General features: G+C 35.1%; 1 protein-coding gene and 1 pseudogene across 1 annotated transcript in view; both read left to right on the top strand.

Moving 5' to 3' along the window:
* The window catches only part of MTREX (Mtr4 exosome RNA helicase), a 98,959-nt gene that overhangs the window by 22,612 nt on the left and 53,095 nt on the right, over nucleotides 1-23,252 (top strand). Inside the window, exons 6-16 of the mRNA XM_059174998.1 lie at nucleotides 684-858; nucleotides 1,906-1,996; nucleotides 4,078-4,202; nucleotides 5,380-5,478; nucleotides 6,335-6,437; nucleotides 7,831-7,962; nucleotides 9,443-9,522; nucleotides 11,376-11,486; nucleotides 13,052-13,153; nucleotides 15,999-16,124; nucleotides 17,208-17,358. Of these exons, the coding sequence (XP_059030981.1) occupies nucleotides 684-858; nucleotides 1,906-1,996; nucleotides 4,078-4,202; nucleotides 5,380-5,478; nucleotides 6,335-6,437; nucleotides 7,831-7,962; nucleotides 9,443-9,522; nucleotides 11,376-11,486; nucleotides 13,052-13,153; nucleotides 15,999-16,124; nucleotides 17,208-17,358 (1,295 nt within the window). The remainder of the gene's footprint in view (nucleotides 1-683; nucleotides 859-1,905; nucleotides 1,997-4,077; nucleotides 4,203-5,379; nucleotides 5,479-6,334; nucleotides 6,438-7,830; nucleotides 7,963-9,442; nucleotides 9,523-11,375; nucleotides 11,487-13,051; nucleotides 13,154-15,998; nucleotides 16,125-17,207; nucleotides 17,359-23,252) is intronic.
* LOC131831489 (probable ATP-dependent RNA helicase DDX5) lies at nucleotides 19,383-21,653 on the top strand (annotated as a pseudogene).

The following is a 23,252-nucleotide window of genomic DNA, read 5'->3' on the forward strand; positions in this document are numbered from 1 at the left end:
CGAGCACTGCATTGGGCTCTCTGCTCAGAGGGGAGCCTGCTTCCCCCTCGCTCTCTGCCTGCCTCTCTGCCTGCTTATGGTCTCTCTCTATCAGATAGATAAAAATCTTAAAAAAAAAAAAACAACCCTACGAAACTACTATATTTCAGTTTGCTAAAGTTGTGGAAGATTTTTTATAAAATTAGAACCAGTCATAATTCCCCGGCAAGGAATGATTTGATAATTATTACATGTGGGGAAAGAGTACATATAGATGAACTTATTTTTGAAACTCAGTAGAACAAATTTCATTTTCCCATGTTTGCTAATTGTTTATATATGTATAAACTGATGGGCAGAGTCTCTCAACTTTTTTATAGAATCAAAAGTATTTTACTTCCAAGAAATAGGGTAACCATTAGTAACCTATTGGTATTAGCAGTTTAAGTACATTAATGCCAATAGACCATAGTTAAATATTCTTGCTTATTTAGACCACTACATTTCATTACTTAATTAATTATTATTAATTATTACTTTAATAGCTTGTCACTAGTAAACAGAACAAGATATTTCTGTTCTGCCACGTCCATTTAAGATAAGTAATTAGGGGAAGTTGGGACATAATTCTATATTAATAGAATTTTAAAAATTATGTACTTTAAAGAAAAGGTTTTAGATGCTTTATTCTTAATTGGTTTTAGATACGCCATTGCATTGGCCTTAAGGGAAAAACAACGTGTAATATTTACCAGCCCAATTAAGGCTCTGAGTAACCAGAAATACCGGGAAATGTATGAAGAATTTCAAGATGTTGGATTGATGACTGGAGATGTTACTATTAATCCTACAGCGTCTTGTCTTGTTATGACTACAGAGGTAATTTATATGGTGCCTCATCCAATTTTTCCCTTTTAATTCTAATTAATGTATCTACGGTTAGAATATATAAGACTTTATCAGTTGCTCTATATAGATAAAATGTAATACTTTATTTTCTGAGTGCTTTAGTAATTCCATAAATTTAGTTGTAAATTACTAATCCTGTTTCTTGTCATATGACATAGATAGAATTTTTTCCCAAATATTTTTAAAGACTTACGTCAGTGACATGAAAATACATTGACAGTTCTGCATACAATTTCATGTAAGTAGGGGCTTTTCCTTCCATTTGATTTTTTTTTTTTGCATTTTAGTTGATACAAATACATAAATAACTTTTTGAAAAATGTCCAAGTGAGTTAAACTTCTTCCCATAGTCATAGTTAAATCTTACTTAAAACTTAAATACATAAAATATCTTATGTTTTGAACACAGTTAGCTGTCTTGGCATACCAAGTACTTTTATACATTCTTGTATTATATCCCTGCATTTTACAAGGACATGGTACTATAGGGAATATAAATTAACTTCTGGCCTGCAGAGCCAGCCAAAAGCATTGCTCACTTTTCATTTTGGTGCCCAAAGTAAGTTTCCATTCCCAAAATTTCTTTCCATGTATAGATTTACTTTAAGTCAAAAATCAGGATATGGTTGCCAGAAAGTATCCATGTTGTGAGAGGAAGTAGAAAAAAATCAGTAAACAGTATAAAGTACCATATGTTGAATAGAAGATAAGTTTAAGTTATTCTCATATCCTAGATAGTGTGGATCTTGTGATGAGTGTTATATTACAGTGAAGTGGCTTCATACTTAAGATATATGTAGATAGAGGGGATAATAATTCTCTCCATGAATTGTGCCTGAATACTATCTGTTGAGAAGTCATTTATATTGGTTTCATGAGAGAAGGACTATTATTTGATTTATGAGATATATTTAAGATAAGTAACCTAAATTATTTTAATGTTTCCATTAAAGTATTTCCAAAATTCTTCACTAGAGAGAACTGCCAAATTTTGCCAAATTATTTGTATTTTTTTAGATTTTGAGAAGCATGCTCTACAGAGGTTCAGAAGTTATGCGAGAAGTAGCATGGGTCATATTTGATGAAATTCATTACATGAGAGATTCAGGTATGTTCTCCTGTGTTCCTGAGATGTGTGCCATTTATTTTCCTTCAAAAGGGCATTGGGAATTTTGAGTAAGTAGTTGTTAAATTTTGCTTTCACTATTCATGTGGCTAGAGTTCTAATAAACTAAATTGTGGGTAACGTGGTATAGTATTTCTGATGGGTTTTTAACTTCAGCTTCTGATGGGTTTTTAACTTCAGCTTCTTTTAACTAGTAACTCTGGGTGTGAAAATGCAAATTTATAATAAACAATTAGAACTAAGGCTAGTTTAATTTTTTTAATTATTTTTTTAAAAGATTAATTTGGAAGAGAGAGAGCATTAGGCAAGCAGAGTAGCGGGAAAGAGGCAGGTTCCCCGCTTAGCAGGGAGCCTGACGCTGGGCTCAGTCTGGGATCCGGAGATAATGACCAGAGTGCAAGGCAGACAGCTAACCAACTGAGCCACCCAGGCACCCTTAAGCTGGTTGGATTTTAATAGAGAACTCTCCAAAATAAGTAAAATAAGTGTTAAGGAAATTTTTAAAGCTTTTAGCCTAGAGTTAACTTGTTTTATTGTTGTTGTTTTTAAGATTTTATATATTTATTTGACAGAAAGAGACACAATGAAAGAGGGAACACAAGCAGAGGGAGTGGGAGAGGGAGAAGGAGAGAAGCAGGCTTCCTGCTGAGCTTGATCCCAAGACCTGGGGATCATGACCTGAGCTGAAGGCAGATGCTTGAATGACTGAGCCACCCTGGCGCCCCAGCTTACTTGGTTTTATTAGTATTTTAGTTTTTAAAAACTAAGAAATGCAGGTTTATGATTAAAAATACTAAATAGGGATTACAAAATACAAATGAGAAAAAAATATTCTTTTACGTGAACTATGACACTATTGTAAGCAAAAGTAAGTATACTTGGAATTTGGAGTGGAACTGGGAGGGGTACTGTTAACATTTAAAAGTTAAATGTTTAACGTGTCCACACTTAAAACTTAGTGTTTTTTTTTTTAAATAAGGCCCTCAGTTAGCCTGTATTTATAGTGAAAGTAATAACAATTTATGAAATCATTTGCCCTTTAAACATTTCACTGCTTTCGAATTCATAAAATTAAATTAAGTTCTGACCAGAGCTGTTTAGGTTTTGAAATCAGGAATCCTGTATTGATTTTATTTTTTTTAAAGATTTTGTTTATTTATTTGACAGAGACAGTGAGAGAGGGAACACACGCAGGGGGAGTTGGTGGGGGGGGGGGAGCAGGCTTCCCCCTGAGCAAGGAGCCTGATGTGGGGCTCAATAATCCCAGGACTCTGGGATCATGACCTGAGCCGAAGGCAGATGCTTAATGACTGAGCCACCCAGGAGCTCCTGATTTTTTATTTTAGGGGGAAACTCTCAAATTGATTTTTCTAGTTTTTCCCATTAAATAAAAACTGGCATACTTTTGGTGCTAATGAAATCTGTCTTTCAGGTGTAGAGATCATGAGGGTGATTTGGTTGAAAGATGTTTTATGGTATAGTAATGGTGTGTCTTTAAAATTTGTTGCTGTAACTTTTCTACAAGCCATTAACTTTTTTTTTTTTTTAAGATTTTATTTATTTGACAGAAAGACCACAAGTAGACAGAGAGAGGCAGGCAAAGAGAGAGGGGGAAGCAGGCTCCCCGCCGAGCAGACAGCCCAATGCGTGGCTCGATCCCAGGACCCTGAGATCATGACCTGAGCCGAAGGCAGAGGCTCAACCCACTGAGCCACCCAGGCGCCCCTTAACTTTTGTTTCTCAAAGTGAGATGGAAATACTGTTTACAATGTCATGGGACTCTTGTTATGCTGTGTGAAAAGTATTCGGTCTGGAGCTGCTCTTTGCAGGCTGTTGTTTCAGAGTACATTGTGGTTTTAGTGGTTTAGTTTACTATCTATTGGATAAATTCATCGTAAGAAAGAAAGTAGTTTTCGTTTAGGGCCTATGGCCAAAAATATTTTTGTGGAAAGTGGTCTACATTTCTAATTACTGAGCTTGAGAGGTAATAATTTTAGATGACTTGTTAAAAAAGTGACTCTGAATTCCAAAGTGTGTACATATATAATTTTTTTTTTTCCCAGAGCGTGGTGTTGTATGGGAAGAAACTATTATTTTGCTTCCTGACAATGTCCACTATGTGTTTCTTTCGGCTACTATTCCAAATGCCCGACAGTTTGCTGAATGGATCTGCCATTTACATAAGCAGGTATTTTCTTTCTTTTTGATGTCTTCAGTATTTAAAACATTGGAAGTTGACTTTGCCGTCTTTTATACTTTGTTCTTGATGCTGCCTAGGATTAAGAAGACTTTAATGTGAAACTATGTCTCACATCAAGTACAGGCTTGTCAGAATCACCTGACTAGCCTCTTACAAGTGTGTATTTTTCTTTTTCTTTTTTTAAAAAAATATTTATTTATTTAATAGAGAGAGAGATCACAAGTAGGCAGAGAGGCAGGCAGAGAGAGGGGAAAGTAGGTTCCCTGCTGAGCAGAGAGCCTGATACGGGGCTCAATCCCAGGACACTGAGATCGTGACCTGGCTGAAGGCAGAGGCTTAACCCATTGAGTCACCCAGGTGCCCCACAAGTGTGTATTTGTAAGTGCCATCTTAAACCCAGTATATAAGCATGTCTGAGAGTAGGGGCTTGTAAGCTCCTAACCTGATCTTGATTATTTCCCAGGTTTGGAAATTACTGCATTTACTCATTGAGTGAGGCCTTACGGTAGAGAATTTCCTCTAAGACCTCAGTACCAGGAAAAAGCTGTGCATCTCCTGAGCATGTGATTTGATTCTTGTTATGTTAACATAGCCTTTTTACTGTGTTTCCCTTCTGTTTTTGTAGTCCAACTTTCCTGCCCTTTTTTCCCCCTTTTTACCAGTATTCTTACCGTTATCTGTTTATAAGCTCTCTAATGGGATTTTGTAATATCCTTGTTGCTTCTGTAGGATAGAAACCTATTTGATCTTCTGGAGGAGCTAGATCAAATTAGTAAAGCTCCGAAAAACCTTTGTGGAGCAAAAAAAATCCCATTTTACCCCAAGGTGTATTCTCTGTCACCATACTACTGCTATGTAGGAGTATGCGTTGTCTTTAATTATGGCATCACAGGTCTAGGGTATGAATCCAAGATCATTATTGAAGCTCACATCATGTTTTTGGCCCTGATTAGGGAATAGATGGTAGTATAATTTAATAGACCTAATTTTTCCACATTTTTCTCTTGCCCGGTTTTGATATTTTTTTTAAGTTTTTTCTCTTTTTAAAATGTTGAATTCAAAAGTTTATTTCTTCAAGATCTTCTAGGTAGGTTAAATATTATTTTGAAGAAATAAAATTATGTGTTTAATTGTTTTTCTTTTTTCTTTCTTTTTTTTTTTACAGCCTTGTCATGTAATTTACACAGACTATCGGCCTACTCCTTTGCAACACTACATTTTTCCAGCAGGGGGAGATGGCCTGCACCTTGTGGTTGATGAAAATGTAAGGGAGTAATTATGATTTTTTTTAATGTTATATTAGTCACCATAAGTACTTCATTAGTTTTTGATGTAGCGTTCCATGATTCATTATTTGTGTTTAACACCCAGTGCTTACTGCAATACTTGCCCTTATTACCCATCACTGGGAGTAATTGTGATTCTTACCTATAATGTCATCCTTGCTTGTTCCTACCTATTTTTACTTAAACTGAAGTAGAATATTAGAAGTCCATTTTTTTTCTTAAGTAGTTTTGTGGTCCAGAATTGTTGGGTTTGTATGTAGTTTTATTTCAAAAATTATATGTAAAACTTGTGTTTGTCTTATGCATAAATGAAGATTTTTCTTCTTTCCCAGTTTTTTTTCCTTCTTCTTTCCCAGTGTTTTAAAATGCCTGAAGAATAGGGATTTAGGACATGTTTCAGATATCTTATGTTTTGCTTTTCCCAGTTTTAATATCTCTCCCTTTTTTTTTTTTTTTTTTTTTTTTTTTTTTTTTTTAAAGATTTTATTTATTTATTTGACAGAGAGAAATCACAAGTAGTCGGAGAGGCAGGCAGAGAGAGAGAGAGGGAAGCAGGCTCCCTGCTGAGCAGAGAGCCCGATGTGGGACTCGATCCCAGGACCCTGAGATCATGACCTGAGCCGAAGGCAGCGGCTTAACCCACTGAGCCACCCAGGCGCCCCATATCTCTCCCTTTTATAACCTATTATACACAACATTTTTTAACTCTTTCAGTGACCTTTGTAATAATTTCTACATTATTTTTATTTTTGAGGAAGCTCTGTTTTGAGGTATGAAAAAAATGTTTGTATTGTGGTTAAATATTAGTGAGGTTATTTAGAAATCTGATTCCAGGGTGACTTCAGAGAAGATAATTTTAATACTGCAATGCAAGTACTTCGAGATGCTGGTGATTTGGCAAAAGGAGATCAGAAGGGACGGAAAGGAGGAACAAAAGGTAATGTGGAACTTTGTTCACTTTTTCCCCTTGGGAAGCTATATAAAGATCTAGATAGTATAAGATAAAATTGTATAAATAAAGGCACATCTCTTTTTTCTTATATGACATTGAAATATAATTCATGTACTATATAATTTATTCATTAAAGTATACCATTTCATAGTTATTACCATGTAACAGAATTATGCAGCCATCACCACAATTTTTTTATTGAAATTAGTACACCATTAAAATTGCCATTTTTCAGTGCATAATTCAGTGTATTTTAGTGTATTCACAAACTTATGCAACTACTAATTCTAGAACATTTGCATCAACTCAAAAAGAAGTCCTTTATTCCTTAGCAGTTATTTTTCATTTCTTCTAACCTCTTCGCCTGCCCCTCAGCCTTACACAATCACTAATCTACCTTCTGTCTCTTATTTTCCTTTTCTGAATGTTTCATATAAATGGAGTCATAATTTGTGTGGTCTTCAGCATCTGGCTTCTTTCACTCAGTTTGTTTTCAAGTGATGAAAGCATGTTAGTCCTTAATTCCTTTTATAATAAAAAAAACATTGTATTAAATGAATGTATCATATTTTATTTATCCATTCATCAGTTGTTGAACATTTGGGTTATTTCTCTTTGTTGATTCTTGTGAGTGATGCTGTTGTAAATATTTGTAATCTACCAGTTTTTATGTAAATGTATGTTTTCTCTTCTCATTGAATGTATACCTAACATTGGAATTCTGAGTCATGGTATTTCTGTGTTCAATCTTTGGAATAACTGCCAAATTATTTTCCAAAGTGGCAGCCCCATATTACATTCCCATCAAAAGAATATGAAGTTTCCATTTACTCCACATCCTTACCCGTACTCACTGTAATCTCTTTTAATATAGTCATCATAATGGTATGAACTGGTATCTCAGTGTAGTTTTAATTTGCATTTTTCTCATGGCTAATGATGTATCTTTTAATGTGCTTCTTGGCCATTTGTGTGTCTTATTTGGAGAAATACTTATTCAAATCTTTTCCCCATTTAAAAATGAAATTGTCTTTTTTTTGTTGTTGTTGAATTATAAGAATTTGTTATATACTCGGAATAGTAGATCCTTACCTACTTTTTCCCATTCTGTGGGTAAAGGTTCTCTTTTCCCTTTATTGTTGGTGTCTGTTGAAGTACCAGAGTTTTTAATTTTAATGAAATCCAGCTTATCTGGTTTTTTTTTTCTTTTGTTGCTTGTGCTTTTTGTATTATACCTAGGAATGCTTTGCCTAATAGCAAATCATGGATATTTATTCCTCTATAGTTTTTAAGAGTTTTATAGTTAAAGATTTTATATTTAGGTCTGTATTCCATTCTGAGTTAATTTTTGGGTATGGTTTATATATTCTTTTTGCAGGACCATCCAATGTGTTCAAGATCGTGAAGATGATTATGGAAAGAAATTTTCAACCTGTAATTATTTTCAGTTTCAGTAAGAAAGATTGTGAAGCCTATGCACTTCAGATGACCAAATTAGATTTTAACACAGGTACTATATAATTTCAACACAGTTTTAATGTTATGTGAAAATAAATATAAATATTTTAGTAAGAAGATTAATCTTATGATTAATCTGTTATGTATTGCTAGGATATGCAGTTCACATTACAGTTACTGGAATGTACTCATTACAGTTTTATAAAAGGCCTTGTTTTATCATTTCCTTCTTTTTCTTTTGTTTTATTGTAATGTTTAAGTACATTGCTTTGTGTAAAATCCAAAGGGCCTACTGAAAAATACTAGGAATATACCCTCTTGTACTTCATTGCCATAAACTCCTTTGTTACTGTGGCTCTCTGTGTGACAACTTAAGGCTAGGTTACTTGGTCAAATCACTTTCTGCGTAAAGAGTACTGTGCTTCATTCTTCTAAAAATCCAAACCAGAAGACCTGCCCTTTACCTAATTGTGGTATAACCTTTAAATAAAGTAAGATGAGGCTCCTGGGTGGCTCAGTGGGTCAAAGCCTCTGCCTTCAGCTCAGGTCATGGTTTCAGGGTCCCGGGATCAAGCCCCGTATCGGGCTCTCTGCTCAGCGGGGAGCCTGCTTCCTCCTCTCTCTGCCTACTTCTCAGTCTACTTGTGATCTGTCAAATAAATTTTAAAAAATAAAGTAAGATAACTTGTATTAAATTAATAAATTTTTCTCACATATTATCTGTGAATGTAACTCATTTAAAGTTACACAGCAAGATAGTAGCATAACCTAGCCAAAAATTTGGCATACTTTATACAAGCCCATTTATTATTCAGTTCATACTTTTACCTATGTAATCCTATATAATGAGAAGTAAATAATATCCTTGATCACCCAAAATCAAATATCTGTGGTATTGCTTTCATTATCAAAGTGTTATTAATTAAACCCATGCATTTTAGAGCTAATTTTTACTTCTCCATTGGCAAAGTAAAAACAGATATTCCATATAAACTCCTGAAGCTAGTAATATTTTATTTTTCAGTTGAGTGAATTGCTCTACTTAGATCTGTTTCCTTATAACCACCGGTGCTGCATTTGCTTAATACTGATTAATTGAACAAATATTTATTGACTACCTGTTATTAAATAGACATTGTACAGTAAGACAGTATAATAGTTAACGACATAGACTTTGGCATTGCTCCTCTAACAGTTAATAATAGCAGCCTCTATTATTTGCTGTAAATCTCATTTTCCTCAATAACGGGTATAAATTATCCCTGTGATCTGTAATTGTAAGACTTAGATATATGGCACTTAGTGTAGTTTTTGTTAATTTTATAAGATAGTACTTTTATTCGTGGATGAATTCTGTTAGATATATTTTGAAAGGCAGTGAATTTTATTAAATAGTAATTTTAATCTACTTTTGTCTTCTGTATTAAATACTCTACTTTTATTCTTTATAAACCTATACTCTTGGAAATCTGTGAAGTTTGGTATATCACTGATTGACTTAGATATTTATGTACCTTTGAATTTTTTCTTAGATGAAGAAAAGAAGATGGTTGAAGAAGTATTCAGTAATGCCATAGACTGCTTGTCTGATGAGGATAAAAAACTCCCTCAGGTTTGTGTTTAGTGTCATTAAGTAAAATGTGGATATTAAGTGTGATAGCCTCTTTTTACTTGCCTTTCTTGGTTTTATTACTACATATTGCATTGTTTACACACTTAGTAAATATTTTTAAGTCACTAAATTTCTTTTTTCTTTTCTTTTTTTTCTTTTTTTTTTTAAAGAGAGAGAGAGTGTGTGTGTGTATGTGTGTATATGAGCAGGGGAGGGGCTGAGGGAGAGGGAAACAGAACCCCAATCAGGCTCCACACTCAGTGCCCGACATAGGGTCCAGGGATCCAGTTCCATGTCAAGCTCCCTGCTCAGTGGAGAATCTGCTTCTTCCTCTTCCTCTGCCTTTTCCCTCTGCTTGTGCTCTCTCCCCTTCTCTCTCGAATAAATAAAGTCTTTGAAAAAAGTCAGATGCTCAACTGTCTGAGCCACTCAGGCACCCCAGAGTCACTAAATTGCTTAATTCAGAAGTCTGCCAAACAAAACATCTAATGAAAATCCTGTGTTCAGTGAGGAATTTAATGTCTACTCTACTTTTACTCCAGAGAATTTTTTCTTCAATTATTAGAATTGCTTGGGGATTTCTAAAATATACTGATGACTGGGTGCCACTCCCAGAGGTTCTGATTAATTGGTCAGATGTGTTTTGTGGTCATTAGAATCTTTCAGAAGCTCTCCAGATGATTCTAATGTGCATCCAAACCTGAGAACTCCGGTAATGTGACCTAAGGCATGAAAATTTTGTTTTGTGAAATAAAAGTTGAGAGATTATATTCTGCTTCCAAGTGATTACTCTCATATGTAAAGAATTCATGGTAAAAAGATAATAGCATGTTTCTCAGTGTTTATTTTTTATTTTTTTTTAAGATTTTATTTATTTACTTATTTATTTGACAGAGAGAGAGAGAGAGAGAGCAAGCACAAATGGGCAACAGTGGAGGGAGAGGGAGAAGCGTGCTCCCCGCTGAGCAGAGAGTGGGATATGAGACTGGATCCCAGGACCCTGGGATCATGACCTGAGCCGAAGGCAGGTGCCTAACTGACTGAGCCACCCAGGCACCCCTGCTTCTCAGTGTTTAAAATACTGTCTAAATTTTTTCCTAAGGTTTTTATTTATTTATTTCACATAGTGAGAGTGAGCGAGAGAGGGAACACAAGTAGGGGGAGTGCGAGAGGGAGAAGCAGGCTTCCCGCTAAGCAGGAAGCCTAACTCGAGGCTCAGTCCCAGGACCCTGGGATCATGACCTGAGCTGAAGGCAGATGCCTAATGGCAGATCCACCCAGGCACCCTAAAATACTGTTTAACTTAGAAGATCTTCTTGTAATTTTTCTTCCCAGCTGAATTAGTATTTGAGAGCTAAGACATGCCTTTATACATCTTTGTTATCCTAGTTTTCTATAAAAACTAATAGTAGACATGTAATTGCATTTGGTAAAGTGTTAATGAGGATGAATCTTCAGTAATTAATTTGTTTTTAGACGAAGTACATATTTATGTTAAGTAAGCTTTATACTTATTTTTAGTTGGAGCTGGTTAATACTAAGTTTATTTTGTGCAGATGTATACTTTGTCCTCATTTCTTTAGTAGTTGCCAAGATGAAGTGATGCTGGAAAATTTGAGGCAGGAGTGCATATATGAATTTTATTTAAAGTATATTTTTCATATTAAGGAAAGCTAGGGCAGAATTGAGTTTTGAGTTAATCTGTGGGAATACGGGTTTGGATTTCGCTTTTATTCTGAAAAGTTATAACATGCCTTTAAACAGCTTTTCATTGCCCATTTTTCTTAATTTGGTTAATTTAACATACTCTATTTTCCTTTTTCGTACATTACTGAAAAATACTTCAATCACAGGTTGAACATGTACTTCCTCTCTTGAAGCGAGGAATTGGTATTCATCATGGCGGTTTACTTCCTATTTTGAAAGAAACTATAGAAATTCTCTTTTCTGAAGGATTAATAAAGGTATGATTTTATTTATTATGCCTTCGAGTTGTTTTGTATGAATAGTTTGAAAGTTATTATTATTGTTATTTTTTTTAAGTAGGCTCCACACCCGATATGGCCTATGAACTCACAAACCTGAGGTTAAGAGGTGCATGTTTTATCGACCAAGCCAGCTAGGTGCCCAACAATTTGATTTTTATGTATCGTGTTATTACTTCATACATTTTGGGCCATAGGTAAAATATCATTGCTTTTCTTTCCAGTAATAAAAGAAAGAAATGGTAACACTACACAGTGTGGAATTTTGCAGAAGGTGCTATTTAGTTTTCAAAGAGGAGTTGATTCTATGAGTGGACTCATCTATATACAGAATAAAACGATTAGAGAAGACAAGGAGAATTGCTGGTAGTTATAAAAAAGAGGTTTTTTTAGGATGTGCTAATTCAAACTACAGAGAGTCTAATTTAATTTTAAAGTTTATATTGATATCCGTACTCAGAAATGGGGTATTAAAAATCAGAAACAACTTCAGAATGTAGTCTTAAGCCTATGTATGATTTATAAATGATTTTATTTAAAATCAGGTTAAAATTTTAAAAATCAGATTTATCATGAGAATCTGAGCACTAAATAGGATATTTAAAAGAATTTTACTCATTTTAAAGAACATACTTGAGATATTTTAGATCAAGAATTGGTCACTAGTGACTTTCTACCTAGGTCCTGGTGAGGCCCTCTTGGAGTTCCTTTGTAGAGTATTGTTGAGGCTCATTTTAAAGAATCTTTTCTTAAAAACATAAATGATACTTAGTGGTGGTAAAAGTCAAATAGAATGATTGTAAATAAAGTAAAAGATGAAAGACCGTCCATTTCATTTCTCAGGAGTATTCACTAGCAAACATACAAATAATTCTTGACTTACTTTGTAAAGAAAAAAATTATACTACCCATGTTATTATCCAGTTTTGTCGTATGTGTAACTTTTCATTCTTTTTAGTAGGTGAATAGCTTTTTATTGAGTTGATGAAATAAAAGATGTTTTTATCTTCTTCCCTACTAGTGGAAATTTAGATTAATACTACTTCACTTATTTTATTTGTATATATTTACACCTTTGTGTGCTTAAGCCAGTTATTTGTGTAGTCAGTTTTTTGTTGGTGAGATCTTAACAGTGAGCTTAGCCACTGATTCTGTTCTCCCCTCAGAGATCCTGAGGGTAGGTCCAAAACTGTTGTATCATCAGTAAAAAAGGCAGGAAATGTAACTTTCAGTGTTTAGAAAAGTAATCTGCAACCTCATTCTTTGTACATTAGATCAGTAGTATCCTCTTTAAGTTACCACCGCTGGAATTTAAAAAAACTATTTTCCCAGAATTAAAACATTTCTGGGATACAAGGGACATTAGATATTATTTGGTAGTTTTATATATAAATACTGAATTACATCTGAGAGTAGCATGTTGTCTTATTTTTGCATTATTCATTAACAACTGATTTTAAAATTAATGTTTATATTTGAAAATTACAAAACTAGTTTTTCAGCTTAATAAAATACATGTTTAATCATATTTTTCAATTATTTAGGCCTTATTTGCCACAGAGACTTTTGCTATGGGAATTAATATGCCAGCTAGAACTGTTTTATTTACAAATGCCCGGAAATTCGATGGGAAAGATTTCCGATGGGTAAGTAAAATAATTACTATACTTGGAATAATTTTTATCTTTATTTGTTTTACCTAAGGTGATTTGGGCTTACATAATCTTTGAGATTTTCAATTCTAAATACTGAGGAACTTACACATAAATCAATAAACAAGTTCATCAAGGTTTAACTTCAGAGCTGTCATTTCTATCTGTTCGAGTTTGGGGTTTTTTGTTTTGTTTTGTTTTTTGGCTAACCTAAAAAGAAAATTCTCCCTCGGTAAAATATTTGATGAAGAGGGTTAAGTGTGTAGATGATTTGAGTGCTTTAAAGTATTTTAAATATATCTAGAATGTCCATTTCTTAAAGTTTAGGGTATTTAAGGCACCAAATCTACATTGGCTCCAGTTGCAGCTATTTTATCTTTCAGGTTTAAAATAGAAGTTCTAAGAGGTTCACACATAATGTTTTTTCTAAGGCAGAAGGAAGGAGAGAAAGTTGTAATTGCAGGTAAAATGGTGACTTTGGGTAGAAAGTAAATTCTTAGTCCAGAGATTCAGTATCGTTACCAAATTTAAACTCTGTTAAACCCAATCTCTAAAGAAAGTAGATGAAAATCGACAGATGTGCAATAAAATATTGTATAATGGATTCTGAGAAGTATGTACAGAAGGATAAAGCATAAAAAAAAAGAAGTCACTTATATAAGAGGGGTCATGGAAGGCTTCATTAGAGAAAGCAGTCGTCAAACTGAGAAACAACTGCACATGGGTATTTACTAGGTTGACAGTGGAGCTTCACAGGGGTGAAAAGCAAATAAATTTCTGCTTTATCCATGACAAGGCAAAGACTCAGTTAAACTGGTATTTGGGAGACATTTTTAAGTAGCCAGCTATTCTTCAGTTAATCTAATCCTTGAAAGTGGTGATTCTTTCATACACAGAGAAGTTGCTGGCAGTAATTACTAATAATCAAAACACTGAAAAGCCCTCATGGTAGAGTTATAAAGGCAAAGCATTTTTTCTTGATTTGTTTTATTTTAAAATGTTTTGGTTGCTGTACAAAAGAGAAATACAAATACAGTGAGGCAGTTGCCATTTGTCTTTAGAAATTTTACAATCTTCAAAAATTTTCTGTAACCTATAACTTTCTAAAATTGAACTATTAGGGGCCTGGGTCCCTCAGTTGGTTAGCAACTGCCTTCAGCTCAGGTCATGATCCTGGAGTCCCCAGATCAGGTCCCATATTGGGCTCCCTGCTTGGCCAGGAGTCTGCTTCTCCCTCTGACCCTTTCCCCTCTCATGCTCTATCTTTTTTTTTTTTTTTTTTTTTTTAATAAAGATTCTATTTATTTGACAGAGAGAGATCACAAGTAGGCAGAGAGGCAGGCAGAGAGAGAGGAGGAAGCAGACTCCCTGCTGAGCAGAGAGCCTGATGCGGGACTCGATCCCAGGACCCCGAGATCATGACCTGAGCCAAAGGCAGCGGCTTAACCCACTGAGCCACCCAGGTGCCCACATGCTCTCTCTATCTTATTCTTTCTCAAATAAATAAAATTTTTTAAAAAATGAACTTTTAATAATTTAATTCATGTAGAATGTGATTCCTATTTATAACACAGTTAATAGTTTTAGGCTTTACATTTTAAAATATTGTAAATTTAAAAAATCTTTATGTTGGGCCCCCTGGGGGGCTCAGTCGTTAAGCGTCTACCTTCAGCTCAGGTCATGATCCCAGGGTCCTGGGATCAAGCCCCGCATCGGGCTGCCTACTCAGTGAGGCGCCTGCTTCTCCCTCTCCTGCTCCCCCTGCTTGTGTTCCCTCTCTCTCTCTGTCAAATAAATAGATAAAATCTTCCCCAAAAAAATCTTTGTTATCTATCAGTTTAAAATTACTTAATTTTCTAAATAAAATTGATGCCATTAGAAAATAAGTCTTTTGTGACTTTACATACTTCTTGGCATCCTGAGAACCGTAGAGTAAGTCTGCAGAGTATAGTGGATAATTGAACTTAAGAAAGCAATCTTTTCTTGATGATTCAGTATCATATTGTTAAACTTAAAAACCATAACATCCCATAATGTTGTAATGATGCCCTTGGGCCCTATTGAGGTTCTGTTGCATTATCTTTTTGAAATGTTTTCAGATCTTTTTTAGGATTAGCTTTTTTGTTGTTTTTTCTAGTGCCTTTGTTTCTCCCGGGTTGTTAAGTCTGTTTTTGATGCTATCAGTAATATGCATCCTTATAGTTTAACCTTCTTGTGTCAGGTATGTTTTGGGAATCGGAGAACTGTAGACCCTTTCCCTCACCAAATAGTACAGAAGCACTTACAGATAAAACTTTGCCCAGTGTCTCAGTAGTTGAATGTCACCCTGAAAAGGCTTACTAATCTTTTTTGACTACGTTCTTCTTAATGATGAATGGTCTCTACTGAACTCCAGGGATGTATACCAAGAAAACAAGAGAATTATACTTTAAAAATAAAAAAAGTTTATTTTATATTCATTTCACTTTGCAGAATAAGAAAGTCTATTATGATCAAGTCAGAATTGGTATTTTATAGAGTTCGACTCCTTCTTTGCTTTCTTTTAGACTTTTCCACAACATCTGGCTCAAAGATATTTTATGTCAGTTAATTAACATTCTTTCCCTGTACCTTTGGTGTATATGATCATTTTGGAGCTAAAATTTTGTTCTATAACATTATTCTTAAGTGTTTTGCATTTTTGTGTTTTTACTTAAACCCCTAAAAGTTGATGTTTTTAGTCATATTTTCTTCTTTGAAATACATAACTTGTGCTCTTGTATTTTGTGATAAAAATTTAAGAATGTATTTTTCACCAGGTTTTCTCCTAAACTCTGGATTTTTAATTATGTTCACCCAGATTTCTTCTGGTGAATACATTCAGATGTCTGGTCGAGCTGGAAGGCGGGGAATGGATGATAGAGGAATTGTAATTCTTATGGTGGATGAAAAGATGAGCCCAACAATTGGAAAACAGTTACTTAAGGTAACCAAGTTAAGATTCTGCTCTCACCAGCAATTTGAGAAACATACCTCAGGAGCCACTTTGAAATTAGCAGCCGGTTTAGCCACTCACTGAAGGCTTGTTTTAAAGAGAAACAAGGGGTGTTGAACCAAAAAAGGAATTTATTTTAGTCAGGCCAATACCGGGAAGATAGAGGACTAGTGTTTCAAAGGTTGTCTCCAAAGTGCCAAAAATACAAGTTTCTGTAAGGAAAAGTGGTACAAAGTTCCCTGGATACATACAGGTGGGCATTGCTGGTCAAGTTATTCATCCTTTTGGGATTAGTTATCAGTGGAGTCTTACTAGCTCAAGGAAGTCCTCCCTTCAGGGGGTATTTTGGTTCTCAGCAGGGGATGCTTTGTGCGCAGGAGTCTTTTGTCTGAGTTAAGAGACTCAAATATGTAGACAAAAAATGATCTGTAAATTGGTATGGTGGGGAATACTTCCGTTTTATGTCACTCCAGGCAGCTGAGTTTTAAGGTGCTAATTTTTATCTAAATATCTTTCTGAAATGAATTTAGTGTATACTTTGTCAGCATAGGCTAGGTTATGTTACAGTAACAAACCTAAATCTCGGGTACTTAAAGGTTTATTTCTCTTACTTGTTCAATGCAGGTTTATAGAGGAGGTTCTGCCTACTCTTGTTTAAGGATGCAAGATGATGAAGAAACCGGCATCTTGAACATGAATAGTCTGTGCTGGAGGGAAAAGATAGCTTTTCACACCAGCAATTAAATACCTGCCCAGAAAGTGACACATCATTACAATTTATTTGCCCCACCCACCAGGGATCCAGAAAATGGTAGTCTTACCAAGTGCCAGTAAGGCAGAGAGCTAAACATACTTGGCAAACAGTATTTAACAAGTTCTATTGCTACTTAGTGGACTTTTCCCTTTCACTTTCCTAAAGATTAACTATTTATTACTTTGTATTGGTCATTTAAAAGAAAGAACTTATTTGTACAGTATTCTTTAACATGGATTAAATTATTAAGCAGTTTAACAGGTATCTATGTAAATTTTATTTGAAAAAAATCACATTGACCTTTTTATTTTTCCCCTTAGGGCTCAGCTGATCCTCTAAATAGTGCTTTTCATTTGACCTACAACATGGTTTTGAACTTACTACGTGTAGAAGAAATTAATCCTGAGTACATGTTGGAAAAATCCTTTTACCAGTTTCAGCATTATAGAGCAATTCCAGGAGTAGTAGAGAGTAAGTATAAAATTATCATAACAGAGCCTTCTTAGCTAGTAGAGTAAATAGCACAATTCCCGCATTACTGGCTGCCTAGGCCATTGTTTATTTTTGGTTAGCCAAATACTGATTTTTGACCAGAACTGTGATATGGTCATTTATAACCGACTAGAATATTTTAAAATAAAAGAAAACCCTGCTCTAGTATACTTTTCAAGAGTTGGTTCAAATTTAATGTAATTTATTATAATAGGTATACTATATGATAGCTCATGTTCATGAGTCATAACAAAAGAACCTGGTATATTAAATTTCACCTGTAAGAAGCATGTGTATATTAGTCTTGCCCTTGTACTGTTCTCTCATTATAAAAGAGTGCCAGAGCATAAGTTTAGAAATAAGGAAATTTAATACTCCAACTGGGATTTCAGTTCAGCCTTTTTAGAATTTCTAGCTCCTATTATGGTAATGCTTTCTAAAGTTCAGAAAGTGTTCTGTGGTAACTGTTTAAGTAGAATTGTGTATTGATCCTTACCTTAGAGGATATTTTGGTTAATCATCATGTAAAAACTGATTAAAATCTAAAACAGAGGCAAAGATTGAAAATAATGGTTTTGGTAGATCTTAGAAAAATAATTCATAGTCATTTTCAAGAAGAAAAACTGGAAAACTGAGCAAAAGATACAGAGGAAAGTTAAAATCATTTGTAACCTTACACAGAGCCAGCTGCAACACTCCATAGTTCTTCTAACATTTTTCTTTCTCATACAAAGGTGTTGTTTTTTGTTTTTTTTTTTAAGGTGGGATTAAATACGTTAGTTCTGCCTTACCCACGGTTATGTGTCAAGATTCCCAGTGGATACCTGAAATCACAAATAGTACTGAGCCCTATATATACTATGTTTTTTTCCTATACATACATTCATTCCTTTGATAAAATTTAATTTATAAATTAGACACAATAAGAGATTAACAACACTAATAGAAAAATTATAAACATATATTGTAATAAAATTTATGTGAGTGTGGTCTCTTTCTCTCTAAAAATATCTTACACTATACTCACCTCACCTGTTTTGTGACGTGAGATGATAAAATGCCTACATAATAAGGTGAACTGAGGTAAATGACATAATCATTGTGATGTAGTATTAGATTCCTGTTGACCTTCTGACAGTATGTCTGAAAGAAGGTTGTCTGTTTTTATACTGTATTTGAACATAAGTAATTAAAACCACAGAATGCAAAGCTGTGGATAAGAGAGAGGACTACTGTATACATTTTCTATAAAAGTAATGATGATACTTATATTACTATCTTTTGTTAAATATTTACCTTATGCCTACCCTTGTGTTAATACTTTGCATTTATTATTAGCCCAGTGATTTTGGCTTCTTCAAATTTAATCTGAAGCAGTCTTTGGAAGTATGATTTTTATGATTATACAGTATTTCTGTTTTATAAATGTACTATTATTTATTTAAAAATAAAGGCAAATTTGAGATACTTTTCTATCACAAGTGTTAGTACACTCAACTCAATTTTTATGTAGCCAAAAGTAAATGAATTATAATAATATGCCTTAAAAGAAAAAGGCTTAGAACATCCAAGTGTCTTAATTTTCTTTTTTTTTTTCCTTTTTTTTACCCTTATCTGAGTGATAGATCATAGTTATTTCCTCTTTAATTTCTCAGGTCGTAAAAGAGCCTTTATTACCAACTATAGAGTTGGAAGGAGCTTTAGCATCATTTTACAGATTTTTTTTCTTAAAGGCTCAGGACTCCTTCGTCCTTGAATCCCCACACCACTCATTGCTAAATGCCATCCATGGCTTCCCCTTCCGATTTTGATTATACCTTATCAGCCGTGTAGGAACCAGTCATTGGCAAATAACTGGAAGATTGAACTCTTAAGATACTTCATGTGTCCTGTCCTCAGCTCTCCAGTTGCTGGCCATCGAGCAAATCTGGCTTTAGTGATACCATTCCATGTCTTCAGCCAGAGACACTGAGATAATAGCTTTTCAGATACTGACATACAAGATGACTGTCACTGTAAAACAATATTTTGTCAACAGGCAGTGAACAAGGAGCAGTATCATCTTGCAGAAACCCGTAGCTTTGGTGTATCTTGATTTGGGTGAAGGTAGGGCAGAAACTGCGTATCTGGAATGCAGTTTGGAAACTCTGGGGAAAACTAATCAAAAAGAAATGGAATCTTGATGAGCTACCCAAATTTGAGAATTTTTATCAAAAACAGCTTGATTTGGCTAGATGCACAGCATAAGAGATGGAGATGTACAGACAGAGTAAGGAAGGAAGTTACAAAGGTCACAACTGTCCAAAGCCAGTTCTGACTTTATGAAGCAAACTTCCCTGGAAACGTAATGGATGTGACTGCAAGACAGAGTTTTACTGAACTTAACTGTTATTCAAGCTCAAGGATGGTCATTGCTTGAAGTGGATTGGATATGGTTGGAGTGGCATAGACTGGATGTAGGAAAACATTGCCTTATTTGCTTGGTGCTGGCACCAACTTGGAAACTGGTCCAATAGTATGTATAACAAGTAGCTGCTGAATATAAAGAGTATGTGGCTAGAGGTCCACTTGCATCTCTGGTGGTGTTCCTAAGGGATCACAAATTTGTGATTTGGAGAGAGATGTGGAAATCTGTATTGCAACACCTGAAAGACTGTTGGACTTTTTAAAGAGTGTGGGGAAACCAATCTGAGAAGAACCATCAACCCGTCTTTAATGAAGTATATGGAATGCTTATTAGCGGCTTCAAACCCAAGGAAGATTATGGGTTAGAAAAGACCTGATAGGCAAACCCTCATGCGGAGTGCAACTTGGCCAAAAGAAGTAAGCTTGATGAAGATTTCCTTAAAGACTACATTCATAGAGTGTAGTGCACTAGAACTGAGTGCAAAACTACAACATTCTTCAGATTGTGGATATGTGTCATGATGTCGAAAAGATTGAAAAACTTACTCATCTAATGGAAGAGATCATGAGTGAGGAGTAGAATAAAACCATTGTTTTTGTTGAAACCAAAAAAGATGTGATGAACTCACTAGAAAAATGAGAAGAGATGGATGGCCCACCATTGATATTCATGCCGACAAGCGTCTACAGGACATGACTGGGTTCTAAATTATTTCATACATGGATAATCTCCTATTCTGATTGCTACAGATGTGGTCTCAAGGGCTAGAAGTGGAAGATGTGAAATTTGTCATCAATTATGACGACCCTAACTCCTCAGAGGATTATATTCATCGAACTGGAAGAGCTACTCACAGTATCAAAACAGAGCATATGTATTCTTTATATGTAATAACATAAAAGAAGTGAGCTATCTTATCGGTGTTTCATGAAGCTGATCAAGAGCAGTTAGTTCCAAGTTGATTCAGTTTGTCAAAGACAGGTTCAGGTTGTTCAGGGGTGGAGGAGGCTTAAAGGATGACAATTGGGATAGATACTGTGTGCAAGAGGGCTGAATTCAATACCTTTAGAGACAGAGAAAACTATGGCAGAGATTGGTTTGCTTAAGAGAGATTTGGGGGGAAAACTTAGAATGGTATTTACTGTGCTGCCATTTACACCAGTGGGAGCTTTGGAAGTAATTTTGTGTGCTGGTCTAGAGACCAGTTTTAGAACTGGTAATCCAACAGGCACTTAATGGAGTGGTTATGGTAGCACTCAGCAATGTGGAAATGAGGTCCAGAGATGTACAGTGGTATGAACCAGCAGGCATATGTATATCCTGCTACTGTAGCTCAATGTTTTTAATATTTTTAAAAGATTATTTATTTATTTAAGATAGAATGCAGGGAAGAAGCAGGAGGGAGAGGGACAAGCAGACTTAGACTAAGTGCAGAGCCCAGCATGAGGCTCAAACCCCAACCCTGAGATCATGACCTGAGCCAAAACCAAGGGTCTGAAACCCAACTGACTGAGGCACCTGCTCACCCCAAGTCACCTTAGTACCTCAAATAATGATTTTTAAGCTTACAATAGTTCTAAGCAGTTATCACTGGGTCATTCATGACTAGGGTAATTACACACACACACACACACACCCAGCCAGCCAGCAGTTAGACTGGTTTTGTGACTGAATAACCAAGAGAAACACACACACATCCCACCACCCCCCACCCCCTGAGCCAGCCAGCCAGCAGTTAGACTGGTTTTGTGACTGAATAACCAAGAGAAACAGAATGCATATTGGTGCACCAAAAACCTTTGATGTTTTTTACTTCTTTGTAAAAATAGCGCATTCTAACAACCAATAAATTACTGTTTAAACTTCACTTTATATTATTCTTCTATAATTCCATAGAAAATATCTCAGATATGGTGGGGATAGAGTAAGAAACAAGTGTTTTCCCATTTCTTTAAACCCTTTTTTTATGACTTAACACTGGACTCAAATTCTTTTTTTTTCCTCCCAATTTTATTTATTTGACTGAGTGAGAGAGCACAAGGGGTGGGGAGCAGCAGAGGGAGAGGAATTGCATAGGGCTTGATCCCAGGAACCCGGGGTCATAACCTGAGCTGAAGGCAGATGCTTAACCATCTGAGCCCCCCAGGTGCCCCTGGACTCAAATTCTTGAGTATGACTTTGACAAAGACTCGGCTACCTGCTCTCAACTGAAACATTACCATCATTTCCCACTCCTCTGTCCTCTGTCTCTCCAGTCCCCAGCTGCTGCTATATTCAGGGTGGTTCTGACTGACTTAACTTTTAAAAGGATTGTGAATAACATAATCTGCACTTCCTGGTACTGCTACTATACATTTGCTTATTCTTCTGCTTGAATCATCCTGCTTTTCCTTCCTGTGTTTTTAAAGGGCAAAGACCTTTTGAAACTCATAAAAAAAATGAAATGTCAAGAGTAGAACAGACATTTTAATGGGAAAAGATAGAAATTAAAATGATGAAAGAGTTAATGACAGAATTGCACCACCTTTACTACAATTTGCAGGACTGAGTGGTATAATAGTGTAGAAGGAAATGGTTAGAGGTGATAAAAGGCTATCCTGTATGCTTTAAAAATGCAGAATACATCTTGAGTGCAGTTTATTCTCATTTTTAGTTATTATTAAGAAAGGTTTCATTCTTTTTGCTATTGATACTACTAGAACTTCTTCAAGAGAGCTGGTACTATTTTCACCTTATTAGTATATCCAAATTAAAATGTAGACTGTTGGGGTGCCTGTGTGGCTCAGTGGGTTAAATCCTCTGCCTTTGGCTCAGGTCATGATCCCAGGATCCTGGGATCAAGTCCTACATTGGGCTCTCTGCTCAGCAGGGAGCCTGCTTCCTCCCCTCTGCCTACGTGTGATCTCTGTCTATCAAATAAATAAATAAAATCTTTAAAAAAAACTAACAAAATGTAGACTGTTGTCTTTGGAATTATAGAACTAATCTCTATAACTTATAGTGCTTTTATGTTTTACAACAAACTTGGATGACTGGCATACATGAGATGTTTTTCATTTTGATTTACTGAATCCACATTAGATTTTCCAGTGAGCTGTGGAGTAAAACTTAGAGGATTTCACTGTTTCTGTTCTGAAAGGAAATATGCAAAGTTCATTTTAATCTTTTGTTTGTGTTATTAATAGGTAATGCCATGGTTAGTAGCAATAGCTGTGAAATTAAACATGGGTTTGATTCAAGACTATCTGAGCTTTAGTTGGCTCATCTAAACTAGGATAATAACTAGTTCATCTAGTTCATGAAAATTGAGATAATTAATGTTGTATGGTCCATGAGTACTTGTTGTAACTACTGATAGTATTGCTGTAAATCAGGAAAGCCATTTAAACTTTAACCTGTTAGAAAATTTGCTCAGTACTTGGAATAGCAGTCCATTTTTCCCATCACTCCCAGGTCTGTATCTGTG

This window comes from Mustela lutreola, chromosome 5 (assembly GCF_030435805.1).
Source record: "Mustela lutreola isolate mMusLut2 chromosome 5, mMusLut2.pri, whole genome shotgun sequence".
NCBI lineage: Eukaryota > Metazoa > Chordata > Mammalia > Carnivora > Mustelidae > Mustela > Mustela lutreola.